General features: G+C 46.1%; 1 protein-coding gene across 1 annotated transcript in view; it reads left to right on the forward strand.

Annotated features, from left to right (window-relative positions):
• The window catches only part of MTUS2 (microtubule associated scaffold protein 2), a 1,701,731-nt gene that overhangs the window by 1,173,755 nt on the left and 510,113 nt on the right, over positions 1-17,863 (forward strand). Inside the window, exon 9 of the mRNA XM_078657132.1 lies at positions 10,632-10,685. Coding sequence (XP_078513258.1) covers positions 10,632-10,685 — 54 coding nt within the window. The remainder of the gene's footprint in view (positions 1-10,631; positions 10,686-17,863) is intronic.

The raw sequence follows: 17,863 nt of genomic DNA on the forward strand, positions 1-17,863 counted from the left end.
TAGCACGAACTTGACCCTAAGGTATCGGAGCGCTTTACATGAGCACCAGTTCCGTTACACAAGGACACATTAATTTTTGTTAGGCACGGGGAGATGAAGTGATTTGCCCAGAATCACATGATTTTGAGCGTCGTTGCTGAGACTCGAACCCGGCCCCCAGATTTGAGGTCAACTGCCCTAGCAGTTAGGCTACTATGTTCCATAGTTTAACTTTTGTTAGGTGTTAAAAATATTAATATAATTCCGCCCCCATGCTGGGCCAATACTCGTTGCTTTGGTTGAGAGCAGTGCTGAATATGGAAATTTGTATATTAATAACATTGCCCAGAACCTTCTTGGAACATAATGTACAACCTGGAAGGTCTATGGCTATGCTAAGGTTATTGGTTTTGCAGGTACTACCAGGTAAGCTTTCTACCTCCAAGCCCAGTAGGTGGGTCCCTACCCTTTTCTGACTCACAAATGATATTTACTAAATGATTGATTGAGATGCGGCCTGGGCAATTGTCAATGACTTCGATTAATTCAAGCATTCCATCCATGACCTTGTTGTGTTTGTATTTGATGCCCTAAGTGCGCCAGGTATGCCCAAAAGTGGGTCCTGGCTAACTGTGGCACTGGAATGAAGCTATACCTGGCTGAAGAGCCCTAATAAGGGTGAAACAGGTCCTGAATTGCTTGTGTTATGGTTCATGGAGGAATTTGTCTGTCAGTTCAGACTGGACTGTTCCCGTGAGGAGCAGGGTCAAGACTGATTTACATATGATTGGGTACAAACTTAGGTGGCATGATGGGCAAACAACAATGGAGTGGGATGTGACCTGAGAGATTGCCAGAGGCTGAGATTGATTTAATCATTCCATCCATCACCTTGTTGTTTTGCATTCACTAAATTATAGCATGGGATGGAAACAAAGCAGAGATATGAATGCTCCCATGCAGAACATTTCTGTATTCTTGTTACTTATATTTTTCTAATGGTGATAAGTATAGCACATGACTTTGGTGGCCTCAAAACAAATCTGCCAGGATTTGGACAGCTAACGGGGTGTTGGGATGATCAGGGAATGGGTAGGATTCATGCCATAGTGATTTAAATGGCACAAATAGGATTAGGATTTCCCCTTATAAAATACCACATTGAGCCTGCAATCCTTTAAGTCGCAGTTTAGGATTAATCAGAAATGACGGAGTCCTTTGACCAATAAACTGATAAGAGCTGTTCTCCCTTGCACCAGAGATGCGCTGGACTGATTATGTATACCAGAGCTATTTAGGCCATCTTTCTGATCTACCCTCCTGGGTTATATCATTGCAGGCCGAAGGTCCATGGGTCTAATGGTTTAGTAGCTGTGGCACGGATAAGGAACTGAAGAACCAGCGTCTCTAGGTGGAGAATTTATGAAGCTCGTGGCCTAACAGCTCTCCATGGTATCCCAGGCTATGTACCAGAGAATTGGGAGCAGAATTAACACCCTTCACTCCAGTGATACGTTGGATCGTGGTTGTAAGGCTCCCTACCCAACCTGTAGGATTTCTCCTGCTTTGTAGGATTCAAAGTTCTCAAAAGCCCTCAATGGGCTTCCTCTGATCAGTATACAAAGACCGATAAGCAGTTTATCCTTCCCACACTTGAGCCTCAAAAGATTGCAGAACCATTATGAAACTAAAGCAACTGTCTTGGAAAGAACAATCGCCCTGCCGTTACTTGTTCTCCTTCCTGTTCAGACCTTTCTCATTTTCAGAATACGTCTCTATGGCTAACTCTTGACAGTCAAATGCATTGTAGCCCTTCTCAGGTACAGCCTAGGGTCCTTAAAAAACACTATTTCAGAAAGGTGACCCAGAGAAGTTTTATGGCATGGGCAAAGTGGGCCCCGGCCTTTCAATCAATCAATCAGCCATTTGTAAAGCGCGCTACATACCCGCGAGGGTCTCAAGGCGCAGGGGGGGGGCTGCTACTGATCGAACAGCCAGGTCTTGAGTATCCTCCTGAAGGTCAGCAGGTCTTGGGTCTGTCGTAGGCTCAGTGGGAGAGTGTTTCATGTCTTGGCGGCGAGGTGGGAGAAGGATCTCCCACCTGTGGTTGTTCATCAGATGTGCGGGACGGTGGCGAGTGAGAGGTCGGCTGAGCGTAGCTGGCGGTTGGGGATGTAGAAGGAGAGCCGTCTGTTGAGGTAGGCTGAGCCGGTCTTGTGGAGTGCCTTGTGTGCGGCGTGGGTGAGGAGCTTGAAGGATATCCGCTTGTTGACGGGGAGCCAGTGCAGGTTTCTCAGGTGGGCGGTGATGTGGCCGTGGAGTGGTATGTCGAGGATGAGTCGTGCCGAGCGTTTTGGATGCTTCGTAGTCGTTTGATGAGCTTGGTCGGGGCTCCCGCGTAGAGGCCCTTTTCTTAGTCTAGTCTGCTGCTGACGAGGGCCTGGGTGACTGTCTTTCTTGTATCTGTCGGGATCCATCTGTAGATCTTGTGGAGCATGCGGAGGGTGTTGAAGCAGGAAGAGGAGACGGTGAGGGAGAGGATCAGCTGGGTGTCGTCGGAGTAGGAGATTATGTTGAGGTCGTGCTGTCGGGCTACGTGTGGGAGCGGGGCCATGTAAATGTTGAACAGTGTCGGGCTGAGGGAGGATCCCTGGGGTACGCCGCAGATGATCTCAGAGGCTTTGGAATGGAATGGGGGAAGCGGACGCTTTGGGTTCTGCCGAAGAGAAAGGAGGTGGTCCAATCCAGAGCCTTGTAGTGTGCGGTGGCAGACTGTGTCGAAGGCAGCAGAGAGGTCTAGGAGGAGGAGTGCTGCGGTCTCGCCGTTGTCCAGCAGGGTCCTGATGTTGTCAGTGGTGGCTATGAGGGCAGTCTCGGTGCTGTGGTTGCTGCGGAACCCTGATTGGGAAGGGTCCAGGATTCTGTTTTCTTCGAGGTATCGGGTTAGCTGTCTGTTCATGGTTTTCTGGATTACCTTGGCCCGGGAAGGGGAGCAGAGAGATGGGCCGAAAGTTCTTGAGGTCTCTTGGGTCTGCCTTAGAATTTTGAGTATGGCGTTGATCTTGGCGTGTTTCCAGATCTTTGGGAAGGTCGCGGTCTCGATGTAGAGATTGATGACGTTGCACAGGTGTGGTGCGATGGAGCTGTTGCTCTGTTGATGACGTGGTACGGGAATGGGTCTGATGGAGAGCCGGAGTGGATTGTGCGCATGGTCTTGATGGTGTCATCAATGCTCATGCTGGCTAAGGCAAGCAGGGGGTCGTGGTCGATGGTGTGCGAAGGGTCTGTTGTGTTGCTGTCTGTTGGGGCTGTCTGGGCGTTGAAGCTGTCGTGGATGTCTGCTATCTTGCAGTGGCAGAAGGTGGCGAGTGAGTCGCACAGGGCTTGCAACGGCGGGATGTCATTGGTGTTGGAGCTGGGGTTGGAGAGTTCCTTCACGATGTTGAAGAGCTCCTTGCTATTGTGTGCGTTGTTGTTGAGGCAGTCTTTAAAGGAGGTCCTCTTGGCCGCCCTGAAGAGGTGGGGGTGGTTGCGGATGGCGTCCTTGTGTGCTGCGTGGCTGTCCGGAGTTTGTTCACTGTGCCATTTCTTCTCTAGTTTCCGGCAGGCTTGTTTGGAGGCTAGGAGTTCTGGGGTGAACCAGCTGGCCCTCTTGCTGGTGCCTCTGTGGGGGGGGTTTTCTTCAGCGGGGCGAGGCTGTTGGCGCAGTCCTCGATCCAGCGTCTGAGGCTGTGGGCAGCGTCGTCGGTGTTGGAGGGTTCGGTGGGTGGGCTGAGAGCGATGTTTGCATGTAGTTGGTCTTCGGTGATTTTGCGCCAGCAGCAGCAGGGGATCTGTTGGGCGCGGTCGGTTTCTGGAAGGCGAAGTGGATGCAGCGGTGGTCGGTCCAGAGGAGTTCGGTGGTGTGTCTGACGGAGACATGCAGGCTTGAGGAGAAGACTGGGTCGAGTGTGAGCCGGCGGAGTGGGTGGGCGTTGTGATAAGTTGCTCCAGTCTGAGGTTGGCGAGGTTATCAGTCAGGGTTGTGGAGTTGTTGTCGTTGTTGTTCTCAGTTCAGGTCTCCGAGGAGGATGTAGTCGGTGGAGGTCAGGGCGTGTGTGCTGATCAAGGCGGCGATGGAGTCACTGAACAGGGGGTGAGGTCCTGGGGGTCGGTAGACGAGGGTGCCTCTGAAGGTGGAGTTAGGGTCTGTGTGGATCTGGAAATGCATGTGTTTGGCGGTGCTGAGCGCGTCGTCAGTGCTAGTCGAGACCCTGATGCTGTTCTTGTGGACGATGGCGATTCCTCCGCCGACTACGTTGGTGCAGTCTCTGCGGGTGACCTTGTAGCCGTCGGGGTTGGCTATGGCGATGTCGGGTGTGAAGGAGTCGTTAAACCAGGTCTCTATCAGGAAGGCGGCGTCCGGGGATGTTGGGTCGAGCAGGTTCCAGAGCTCGACGGCATGCTTGCGTGCAGAGCGGGTGTTCAGTAGTATGCATCGGAGGTGGTTGGGGTCTTTCAGCCCCCCCACCTGATAGAGCCAGCTTGGTTCAGCAGAGTCTTGCCCTGATGATCTTGAATAATCTGTAAACAAATTGCTTTAAATACTGTTTTCTTTGATTTATTTTTAATATGGGTGATGTGTTAGAGTCTATCACAGACATTTTGCAGTGTGTTTGTTTCATGCAACACCCACAGAAAACAGAACTTCACTTATGAGAAATGAGAGGGGGTCACAGAGATTATATGCAGTAATATTAGAGAGCTGCTGCTGTTTTACAATATTGAAAACACACATCACTATCCCTGAATATTAGAAGTCACTATCCCTGAATATTAGTTGTAAACACATTTAAAATTTGGACATGTGTGCCTGTGCATTGTCAGTGACCTGGCCAAAGAGGGCATGAAAGAGCTATGATAGGATTATAAATTCAAAGCTGTTCTGAGCTGGAGCCCCCAAAATACTCTTGGCCCAGGGCCTCAAAAATCTTCAAAATGCCCCTGAGGTGACCTCTATGAAAGTACTTTAGTGTGAAGATGACTTTGTTCAGCAGTATAAACTTCTGACCCATATTCATCTGTGTTCACTTGCAGGTCGGTCTAGCTTGTGCCCCAGTCCAACTAAAATAGTCAATGCTGGGGGTGTGGCTTTGGAGCCGACCAAGATGGCTGCTTTATGTCGGAGCTCCAGCCCTCACCCGACGAGACACCCCATATCCGTACACCTATCCACTCCTGGGGACCCAGAGACTGTGCGGCAACCTAAGGGGCGGCTCTGACGAACCACGGAGCAGCTCCGGAACGGTGCAGTAACACAAGTGAAGGGTGTCGACCGAGGTGGGCAGCGCACGCCCGTTATGTGACATGCCAGGCAAGTAACGACAGGGGCGCTCGGGCGGCAAGGACGGACCCCCATGGCCCCTGCGGAAGTGCAGAGAGAAGGTGGCAGACTTCCGAAATAGGGCGCCCCATCAAGGTTCGGCCCCTGCTGCTGAGATCGGCGAAACCATGGCCCACGCCGGGGCCTAACACACCGTGCCCCGGAGGAGGGGCCTACAAGCAGAGACCGCGAACAAAGGCTCGCGAAGAGTCGACCGTGAGGACCCCAGGAGAACATATGGTATGCATGTGCCAGATACTCCCTACCAGCGCCCCGGAGCCAGATCCGAGCGGGAGGGAGGAGGAACTGGTTTCGGGAAAGGCCTGTGGCTGAAGACCGACATCGTGATAATGAGGAGGTAACCGCACCCGCCGGTGAGAAACGGGCTCAGATATCTGGTGGCCAGCCAGTCTGATGACGACCCACCTAGGGATACGGGTTGCGGGACCAAAAAGCAATAACACCTCAGCAATAAGCGCGGGAGAGGCCCGAAGGCCCAGAGAGATCCTGTACTCCCCGCCCTCCTCTCAGTACGCACCGGCATAAAAGAACTCCGCGCACGGAGTAAATCAATGTGAGTCCGGCAGACCAGGGGCGTAGTGCGCTAATGTATAATCAAAGAGGCCTGGATTGATTGGCCAGCATAGGGGAGCCAAGGGGGAACAGCGAGAAAGCACCAGCTCAAACCCAGGAACTGAGGCAGGAGTAAGCGACTGCCGGCCATCCCCAAAGAGTGCACTTGGACCCGGGCCAAACTAACGGCCATGAACCAGCAAGGTTCACGGCAGAGAAGTGGGGCCTACCTGGCCACCCAGAGGTGAAAGGGACTGGCAGTAAGCATGCATCCCCAGAATTTGAAGTCCACAAAGGTGCGACGGGGCTGAGCCCGTGGATTATGCCCAAGGGGTAGGCAGGTCCCAGATCAATAAAATGGATAAATATGCGGTCACGAAACAAGCGATGAGCACCCTCGAGTTGCGATCAGACGAACCGGTGGAACCCTCCTTAAGCGCAATAATGGCAGTGATTGCGCATCTGAAAGGATTGATCGGACCCAAACTAGATGTAGTGATTCTGGATGTGAACCTGCTGAGGGCAGACCTGCACACAATTTCTGAGAAAGTCAACACAACAGAAACTGTAGTGGCGAAGTTACAAACCGTCACGAAGAGCCTTGAGGAACAGGTACAGACCCTTATGAAGCAGCAAGAGACCATGGCTGCGAGACTGGAAGACCAGGAAAGGAGGACCCGAAGAAAAAATATCAGAGTGGTGGGGGCCCGGAAGGCATAGAAGGACCTAGCATAGACCTATTCCTATAATACCTTTTATTACATACAACATCTCAAACTGAAGAGACTGTCCAACTACTAAACAATAGAGCGGGATCACAGAGCCCCTGTTGCTAGGCCAAAACTGGGCGTGCCACCCAGAACGATAATAGACCAGATACTCAACTATCGAGACAGGGATGCCAAATTACAGGCTGCACGTCTGCATGGTGACCTCCGATACGAAAATGCAACTATTCGGTTTTTCCCAAGCTTTACGTTGCAGGTCCAGAGGCAAAGGAGGACTATTGAGGCAGTCAAATATATGTTGTTGTATCCGGCAAAATTAAGGGTCATTGCAGATTGAAAATCCTGGTACTCTAACACAGCATAGGAAGCATGGGACTGGTTAGAGGGCTGGCGGACCTTGGGAACCAACGTCCAACGAGACCAAAGAAGAGGAAGGCAGAAAGGACAGCTGCCTAGCTCAACAGAAATCGGAATGCCCTCAAACAACAGAAATGTATAAGGGGAAAGAAAAGACTGGACACCCTGGGCAGGGGTACTATTGAAACGGCTGCCTGGGGCCACGATTTACTTTCAGTGCTGGAATGACATTCTCAATGATATCCTTTAAATAAATGTTGGGGAATAATTATATGGTTGGGGAGGAGAGACATCCAACCGAACACTGCTGCTAGCTGCAGGAGTAATAACACTTTTTTGGACCAAACACCAGAGGGGGTGGGAGTTGACGCGGAAGGAAATCTATACAGTCGGACACCGGCCAACCCCCGTTTTAGTGAACACATTTAAAGGAGCTACAGGCGCTCTGCAAGTTTGGGAGGTGGGTGGTTAATTGAACCCAACTAGCAGGGAGGGGGGAGTTATATGGTTAAGGGAAAGCAATATTGTTATAAGTTGAAAGAGATGGTATGTTATAGGTTACAGGATCGTCAGGATGTAAAACTTTTACAGGGCTCAATACATGGTATGGTGATCCACCCAGCAGAATGGGCGAAAAAGAAGTTAGTGTTACACATGGGAAAGATCCGATCCTAGGAATTCGGTACCAGACAGCGGGGCCTGGGCGATAGTAAACTGAAAATCCTCACCTGGAATGTCAACGGGTTGGGTAATCGAATCAAGAGCACAGTGGTACTACAATATTTACATAGGTACTCTCCCGATTTGGAGCTAATACAAGAAACGCATCTAAAGGGTAACCATTACAAAGTACTAGACATGTATGGATATAAATTAGTGGCACATGCAGGCTATCCGTTGGGATCGAGAGGGGTCGTAGTATTGGTAAAGTTCACCCTTCCCCTGTCTATTAAAAAAATCAAGCACAACCCACTTGGGCGATATGTAGCACTCACTGGGACATAGGAGGGGCATGTCTTGAACATAATTTTGGTTTACGTACCACCGAATCTACACTCAGACACACTATCGAGACTAGGCACCCTGCTTGTGGATCTTCTGCTGGGAATCCTAATACTTAGGGGGGGGGGGAACATGATCGCGACTATGGAGCCACAGCGAGACAGGTAATCGAAAGTGACTAGGGGAAGGGGGGAGGAGCCATCGTGGGCGTTTGTGGAAGCCATGGGGCTAACAGACCAATGGCACCTGCACAATCATAGAGAACGAAAATATACATTTTATTCAGCGGTGCATTGCAGCATATTCCCGCCCCGACCACAAACTGACGCACACGGAGAATAGCGGTTTGTTCCGGAGTGCACATATCAAAGCGAGAGGGATTTCGGACCACTCTCCAGTGGAAGCGGACTTTCAGGGCCCACCAAGACTAGCGGTATTACCCCCTAGAATAGACCCCTGAGTTTTTAAGAATAAAGATATAGTCAAGCAAGTTATGGAAAGGACACAGCTCTACATCCAGGAAAACAAGGAGTCCGTAGACTCCGCGTGCACTCTTTGTGAAGCATTTTCAACTGCTGATGCAAGGGCATGTACAAGCACTATTGGAGCGGGGGTTTAAAAAAGAAAAACAGATCCAGTGGAACAATCTAGAAAGGGAAGTACTTAAACTGGAAGCGAGAGCCCTATCGTGAAGAAACTGATCCGTCAATCCCACACCAAACCCGGCTTAAACAAAAGGTAAATGAGAGACCTAGCAAACAGTGCGGTAATATCCCTTGCACCAGAGACGCAAAGGAGGTTATACGATCTTGGGGACAAAGCAAACTGAATAATTGCGTGGCTGGAAAAGAGAGAATGAGAGAGGAGCTGTGTTGTGGAAATACGGGACTACCATGGGGTAATGAAAAAAACAGGTGAGGGAATGGCGGAGGCCTTTGCCACTTGCTACGAGGGCATATACACCTCAAATCTAGTTAGAACAAGTAAAGACTGTCGTGAACTGCTGGTGGATGTCCGACTTCCCAAGCTACCAGATGCAGATCGGGAGGACATAGACAGAGATATCACAGTGCAGAAACTGAACGGGTCATAAGAGATCTAAAGGCCGGAAAGGCACCGGAACCCAACGGGCTCCCCATTGAACTGTACAAGGGAACTGCGGGAATGGTGGCTTCAGACTTGTTGAAGATGTTCGAAGAGGCAAGGGAGAGGGGTGCCTACCAGTAGACCAACGCACAGCTACAGTGTTGGTGATCCCGAAAGCTGGGACGGGCTCCAACGGATCTGTGTATCAGAGGCTGTAATCAAAGAAGCACCTTCTATCATATCATATGGGGACGCCTGGTCATACAGCAGTACTAGGGAAAGGTAATAAGTGTGATGTCCTGGGACAAGAAATTCCAGCCGAGGCCAGGTGGCACATATTATGTGTGATAAGTGATCAGTCCTGGCAAAGATACCAACAAATCTGGCTAATGGTAGCAGCAATGGTAGCTAAGAGAAATATTGTCCGAGCATGGGGTGCAAACCTCCCCCCGAAGATAGGACAGTGGAAGTCTGATTTAGACTGGTGCAGCACCACGGAAAAAATTGTATATGAAAGTAGGGGTTGCCCAAAAAATTGGGGGAAAATATGGAACAGCTGGATGACATACAGAGGCCTCGGGAATATGGTTGGTGAGGTTGGGAGGTAACAGGAACCAAGGGGGGCACACAAGTTGTATACATTTCACAGTTAGTTTCTCAGGATAGGTTTTTGTAACGTATGTAAGATCATTTGAAGGCAGATTTGTAACATACTCCTACAGACAAGGGGACAGTGCTCCCGCATCTGAAACACTGTATGATTGTTACTAACACTGGTTAATGGTCTGGTACTTTGACACCAAGTCTTCTGTACATGATGCACTATATATTGCAACTGACGAAAAGTTTGTTAAAAAGATTCTTTTAAAAAAAAATAGTCGAAGCTGTATCCAGACATGCTATTGACCTTTTTGCTGTTTTCCATAAAACAACATCAGATTCCATGTTAAGGTAACGCCCATTGCCATTACCTGAAGCAGTTAAAGCTACTTTTCCATTTAGTAGTTATATAATAGATGTATCTTTATTATGAACCATGTTTCAACCTTGCATTCTATGTTAATAGTTTTGTTTTTGAGAGGTTAACCCCTCCAAGGTGACATGAAGCTTTGCCACAGCAGATAGAAAAATAGAAACATATTTCTTCCCTCAGCCTCCCAGTTGGTTCTCTTATGCATAGAAAACCCAATTGTTTGTAAAAAAAAAAATGAAAATAGCAATGAACTGAAAAAAATAATAGGCCTGCCAAATAATAGAAACTAAACAAATGGCTGTCAGTCTTTCAAAAGATATGTCTAAAAAAACATAGAGTTATATACTTTCACTCTGGGTGTATTTCTGAATCATCTAATTTCTTCATATTTATATTCCAGTTTTTTTTTCATACATATTTGTCAATGCACTTGTCTCAAATAAAACTATCATGAAGTGTAAATTGGACCCAGTATTGGACGTTAAAGTTAACCTTGCATAAATAATGAAAATTCTTTTTCGAATAATCTTTTACAGTTTCTCTCTTCTCCATCTTTCTTCCTTTCTTTAAGACAAAGTGACTTTTTCTGCGCCTGGGTCGCCGCGCCGAAACAGCCCAATCTCAGGTAACCTTTTTGTTTTCAGTGTAGTCATTGTCCATTCTGCAACAACAGTATATACATAAAGTTATCAATGTCTGAGTGGCATTGCTAGGTTCTCCTGTTCTGGGTCATTGATTAGAGCACAGTATCAGCGGGCTCTAGGTTCCTGCTTGTCCTTTGGTTATATCATTTATACAAAAGACTTTGCCATCTCTGTGGATTACTCACAAACTATTGTTAAATGAGTTGTTGGTCAATGCCAGGCTCTTAGCAGGCATGTGCATTACTTTTGACCAAAATGCAGACATGCTGACAGTTTCAGCAGAAAACCCACAGAGATGGCAAAGTGGTTTTCATGCTTCCCCCGATGCCCCTAACGTAGTATTTGCAGAGGATATGGAGGCACACAGGGGAAGCCCACACTTGCACTGCAGCCTTGAATGTTGTATGTAGTTTCATTCAATATTTCAGTTTCATGGGTTGTGAGTTCAGTGCTAATAGCGACTCATATCTATCAAATATGGGGGAAAACATTCTTAGAATTTTCCTGCTGCCAAATTTAGCATCCTGGGGCAAGATGTAGTAATCAAAGAAGAAAGACAATGTAACATTTGGGTCAGACAGTTACAATTCCTACTACATTTTCCTGGTTTGTTGTTCAGCACTGCATTTCTAGAGCATATGCTTCAATAATTGGTGTTTGCATAAAGATGTGCATTACTTCTAGCTCCCATTCCAGACATTTGTTTTATTTCCATGACTCGGAGACCATTGTGGTAACTCAATGGCATTAACCTTCTATTATTCTCAACCCAGTTTTGTTGGGTACATTTTCCCTTACTGACTTCATTGTTCACAAATGCATCTGTTGTTAATCTTCACATTTCCATCTAGATAAAATAGTTGAACTTCCATCTGACTGCATCAGATGACCACGTATTGTTCGGCTCAATGAAGGCAGTAAAAATGATGTTACAGAATGTTATTCATCTGCATATGTATCATGTCACTTTCTTCACGATGTTGGGACCTTACATGCCTTGGCCATATTGATGACCTCTTTTTTGAATGGATAGTTGAAACTCCAATTGTAACTGGGGTCACTTCAGGGATCTACTCCAGTATTTGAGATATAACGAACACAAACAGGATGAAAGGGAGCTGGTTCCAACTTAACTCTGATAAAACCAAGAACATGCTATTCAGGACCCTGCAGCACCTAGTGAAGAAGGGCTAACTTAACTCGTTAACTTAACTCAGTTTTTATCTTTTGAAACTATCTAAGTTTATGCAGATCATAAGTCCATAAAATGTTATTGTGTGTTTCTGCGGAAGTGTACAAGTTTAAAAAGTGGATTCATAATTTAAAAAACCAAAATCAGACATCTTTTCTCAACTGATGACGGGTATTTGCTAATTGTAGCTGCATCATCTAAATTAGACAATCTTGCAAAAGCAAAGTAGCATTTTTTGGAGAGGTGGTTTTATCATTTTTAAACAATGGCAGCTACCGGGTTTTTTATTCCTCCCTAAATATCAATTGCCGTCTAACAGAAAATGGATGCCACTTTATTGACCCATTACATCAGACACAATGAAACTGAATAAAATCTTCTCTTCAATCCCCTTATAAACCCTCACACAGCTACCAATCCCTGCTCTCAGAATTTAATTTTGATAATGTCTAGAGGGTACACGAGTAACATACTGGTAGACAGAACCAGATCCCAGCAGAGCCAGGTCAAATTTGAACTACTTTGAACATGGTCTCCATCTGTTTTCTTGCTCAAGTCAGTCCCTAATCTACAATATAATAATTTTAACTTAAGACACTCCTTGTGTCCCATATATTTCAAACCATTTAAAGGTATTAAGTACCTTATCAATATATTTTCTGAAATCTCAAGCATTCTCAGATTTCCCTTCCATTAGCAGTTACATGAAGACATTTTCCTTTTATAGTTAAGTTTTACAGATGCCTGGACCGATTTGGTGCTTGACTGCTCTAGCACCTGTCTTAAGACAAAGTTCATCTCGAAATCACATTAGGTGGAAGAGCCAAAAGTTGTTTGTTTGTAAATACCTACAGGTTAGCACAATTGCCCAGTGCTATAAGGTCAGCACAATATAGGACTAAGGCTATGATCTTAGATTGAAACTCCAATACAAAAGGATAGGTGAAGTATCCACCATATGACTGAAAACATTTCTGTAGCATACCTATATCTGATTATACCTTTAACCCTACATATCTGCCTCAAGGCTGAATTTCACTGAAAATTGTTAGCCCTCAATATTAATATTCTTTCAAACCCTGCTCCACCTAGGTTCCACCTAAATGCAATAGGCATCCCAAGATTGAAAATCAGGTCCTTGATATTACCTAAATTGATAGCTAACTTATTTTTATAACCACACTTCTCCAGTGTGTCTAGTTTATGCCGAAGTTCCTTGGTTGTGAGGCTCATTACCACAAGGTCGTCAGCATAAAGGAAACTTGATATGTGAACTTTGCTAACTTTGGGGAGATGGAGCCAATAGCGTGCAATAATCTAAAAAGGCCAGCCAGAAAAAAGGTCAGACAGGACAAGATGGAGTCCTTTTTTACGCCTTAACTGGCCTGTATATTATTGGACCAGTGGCCATCCAGATCTAGTTCAACTTGGAGCCAACTGTCAGTGTGCAATAATGTAATCACAAGTTAAATTTGCAATACACTCAGCTTTTTCGAGGGTAAGTTCCTACCCACCAGGTCAAATACTAACTCAAGGCCAACAACACTGCATTTTAAGATACCACTTTGCCCATACAACTGCCTGGCCATAGCTGAAGCACAAAAATAATGGTCTATAGTCAAATGCTGTAATCAAAAACTGTCCTACTCAAATGCCATGAAATCTTTCTCTTTAACTCATTTAAAAAACTCTTCAAAACTACATCTCTTGGTGATGGTGTCTCTGTAGCTTGCAGAGAAATTACAGTTTTCCGTTTAAAAAAAAAAAAATTAGTTTGATTATTGTACCCTACCATTTTATAGCAGCTTTACACTCTCCAGGTCTCCTGGACAAAAACATGAGCCACTGCTCTGCCCACCAATCTGTCAGAGCTGCTTAAGTGTCTGGGCCTACAGCCCTTGAGATCTTAGACTCCCAAATATAATAAGTCAATCATATCTTTTCAAGGCATGTTTCTTTACCCCAACAGTTGGAACATGAGTATAGGGAATTTTGATATGAAATCCAATCTTTTTCTGATTTTACCAGTTTTAGAGACCTAGCATTTCACTCCAAAATTCTTTCATATTACCACTAGACATGTTTTCTATCATCTTTCACCAACTTCTTTACAAAGTGTTTATATCTTTGTTTTAACATGTTTTAATCTTCAAACACTGAATGAATTGTTCAGCTTTTAAACTTTCTTAAAGTAAAGTACATCAAACATTTAAGATTAATTAACTTTATATCATATCATGCCACACTATCTTCACCCTCGTTTAGGTTACATAGGTGCTATTAGACACACAGATTGTTCATACTAAACTTAAACAGGAAGTTAAAATGTCTAAAAAGGACTGAAGCATGATGGCACCCAGAAACTCCAACAAATTTACATAAATTAATCCTATCGAGTCCTGTGATGTTAGAGTTACCAACTAGCTGAAAACAACAATTTTCCCTATTTCGATTGAGCAGCATCTTTTAAATAATACTGAAGAAAAGAGTGACTGTCTTCCAATGCTTGCCTTGCATTAAATGAGACTATTCTATGGGAAATATATAATCTAGTTTAGTAAGGGACCCTATTCTGAATGAAACCTGAGCTGGCCTACCACTACTAAACTGGCTATTAATACAAACAAGATTACTTTGGGCCCAGCATAAACCCATTGAACAAGTGTTTTCAGATTTGTAAAGGCAGACAATTCGTTGTTTTAACCCACTTGTGCATTCCCTACAAGATCTCAGTTTCTAAAGGATGGATATTCACATTCAAGTCCCCACACAATAACAGTAAAACATCTCGGTAATTCATATTAAATCATATATAAAACCTCTTCAGATTTCGTTAGCTCATAAACTGCCTGTTGTGACTAAAATCAACATATTAATTGATTAAAAACAAATATGTTTCGTGTATGTTATCCACTAATAGCTTTTCATGACAAGTGAGAGACTAATCAGATTTTGCCAGGAGCAAGGCAGTTTGCACAAAGTATTTTGTTGAGAGCATTGTAACCAGACCTCTGAAGGGTCTCACCTTAAAATCTATAAGCTTTTTGTTTAGAATTACATAACCATTGACAACTGGGCATTCTGTCAATGGGGTTTACTGGAGCATGGTACAACTGATTGAATGAACAAAAAAATCATCCTGATCAGTATTCCCATGTAAATGATTATAGACATGAATGTTCTAGGAAACCAAGGCTGAACATATGTCCTGATCTTCATTTAGTTACAAATAACCTGCAAACGTCTCAAATTAATTAGTGCTACAAACATCAATGGGTGTGTTGGTAGTAAATATATACATTTCTTTATCAACGGCCTGATTTGTCAAATTTTGATCCTCTCCCAGTGTTTTCAAACTAAAACAATGAGAGGCAGAAATGTTAATATTCAATTATTTCCCCAGTATGGTTTATTTAAAGCAACCCAAATCTACTTGAGAAGGTCTGACAAGGTAATAATCTAGAGAGCACCCTCTCATTTCTGAAAATGACTCCTTCTGATTGTTTGAATACCTACCTGCAAAGGTTTATCCAAAGCTGTAACGATGATGGTTTTTACCAAGAGTGAGGGCATCTAAAGTTAGTTATTTCCCTCCGCTGTTAGTCTCTAAAACTCATCAATTTGAAATCCCTTGATGAAACTGCATTCAGCTCAGGAATTTGAGAAAAATTATACAGTATCTTCCCTTCTGATAGATACATCTGCCGTGTGGATTCCTCACCTTGTGAATATCCCCTTGCGTCAGCAACATTCGGAAATTCTTTTCGTAGCTTCGCGCCGACGTGGACTTGGACGTCATAGAGGCACGGCATCGCACGCGACTCCGCTGACGTCACCGACGCCTATAATAGGCCCACGCCGGCGTGATGACGTCCGTTCCCTTTTTTCCGCGTCATCGACGCTAACGGTTTTCTAGGGATCGTCCGTAGCTTTTACAGTAACTTTGTTACTCTGTATTGTTGGTGTTCCTTTGTCTCCTCTTTCGACATGTCTTCGAAGAAGACCGGTTTTAAAGCCTGTGGAGAATGCGGCAAGACCATGTCCATTACAGATCCGCATGAATGTTGTTTATGGTGTCTTAGCTCCGACCACGATGTCGAAGACTGACGATCTTATAAGAAGATGACTCCAAAGGCCCTCCGGGAGAGAGAAGCTAAGCTTATTGTTGCAAAGCTTAAACACATAAGGAGAAGAAGAAATCGAGGTCGCGGACTCGACGCTCGAGGTCAAGATCTCACTCGAGGTCGCGTTCGGATTCGTCCTCGGCCCATGCTTCAAGATCTTAAAAAACTAAGCATAAGAAGAGGTCTCATGAATCCCGACATCGTTCGAAGAAAGATTCGGGTTCTAAGCCGAAGTCGCAGGTGAAGCTGGTTGAGAAAGAAGTGATGTCTTCGGCTTCGGAAGAACAGGACGCCGGAGGTGAGGCGTCGCATGCGAATTCGCCAGGTTCACCGAAGCAGACAACGAATCCATCTCCGGTTCCATTCCATTCTCCGGATCGAGAGGATGAAGGTGAGGAGGAGATGGTTGGAGGGGGAGAGGCTCCGTTTCCCAAAGGTCTGTCGACTCCGGTGCACCAGCCTGAAGAGGAGGTAGACGTCGTATCGACTCCACGCCCTCAAGAGCCGCCTGGGGGTTCGTACCCAGCCTTCCCAGCTCCAGGTCAGGATCCGACGCATTTTCTAACTGCGATGTATGGTATTTACCCCAGTGCTATGTACCTCTCTGGGGTTCCTGTTGGTCCCACGGGTCCGATGGCATTTGGTCTGGGTGTCCCCCAAACCTATGCTCCTGCACCCTTTATGTCGGCGCCGCATTGGCATTTTCCGACACCGGCGATGCCTTCGACTCCGAAGCCATCGATGCCGAAGTCGATGACGCCGAATCCTTCGACGCCGATTCCATCATCCCTGATGCCGAACCCCGAACGACGTCGTGGAATTCTTCCTCGTCAGGCTCGGCGCCGGCGCCGGCTCCGACTTCGACGGAGTCGACAATGGATCCGGCGGCTGCGAATGTGAAGCACAGGTCGAGGCGTGAAGCCCAGAGACTGATGGAAGAAGAGAACTATCGTGAGGAGTATTTGGAGGAGGGTGAGCTACAGGATCCTGAGGACCCTTTTGAGGTTCTTTCGATGGCCAGTGGCCTTGAACTGTCCCCTGAGTGGGATTTGATTTCAGTAACAGATGAACCCTCTAAAGATGTGGCTCCTTACCACGCTGTGATCAGAAGGCTGCAAATTTGTTGAACATTGCTTTACCTACTGCTGAGTTCAAGTCAAATCTTCTCACAGAGGTCCTTCACTCTCCATCATCGGTGACTGAACCATTACTGCCCTTTAATGATGCCATTAAAGATCCTATTTTAGAGGTTTGGAAGAAACCCTTGTCAGCTCCTGCTGTGTCTAGGGCTGTTGCCAGAAGGTACAGGGCTGCTCCAGATGACCCAGAATTTTTATCCACTCATCCTCTGCCTGAGAGTTTGGTGGTGCAGGCTGCCTGTTCCAAACGTTCAACAGGAACTTTTCCTCAGGTTCCAACTGAAAAAGAGTCGAGAAAGCAGGATCAGGCTGCTAAAAAGATTTTCTCCTCTGCTAGTATGGCGCTGAAGTCCACGAATGCGACCTGCCTGATGGGGCGTTATATTCATGCCCTTATGGACACTGTAAAACAGTTGGTACCCAAGTTGCCGGAGGAGGATAGAAAAGACTTCCAGGAGGTTATCTCTGACACTCAGGCTGCAGCAAGACAGGTGATTCAGAGTGGGTTGGACACGGCGGACTCTGTGGCAAGGGTCATAGGCTCTTCTGTAGCTACGAGGAGAGCTGCGTGGCTGAAGTCGAGTGAGTTTTCTTCAGATGTCCAATCTACGTTGTTGGATCTCCCGTTCGACGGATTTGGTTTGTTTGGCAAAAAGGCAGACGCTGCTTTAGAACGCTTTAAAGACAGCAGGGCGACAGCCAAG

The sequence above is a fragment of the Lissotriton helveticus genome, chromosome 8, assembly GCF_964261635.1.
Source record: "Lissotriton helveticus chromosome 8, aLisHel1.1, whole genome shotgun sequence".
Lineage (NCBI taxonomy): Eukaryota > Metazoa > Chordata > Amphibia > Caudata > Salamandridae > Lissotriton > Lissotriton helveticus.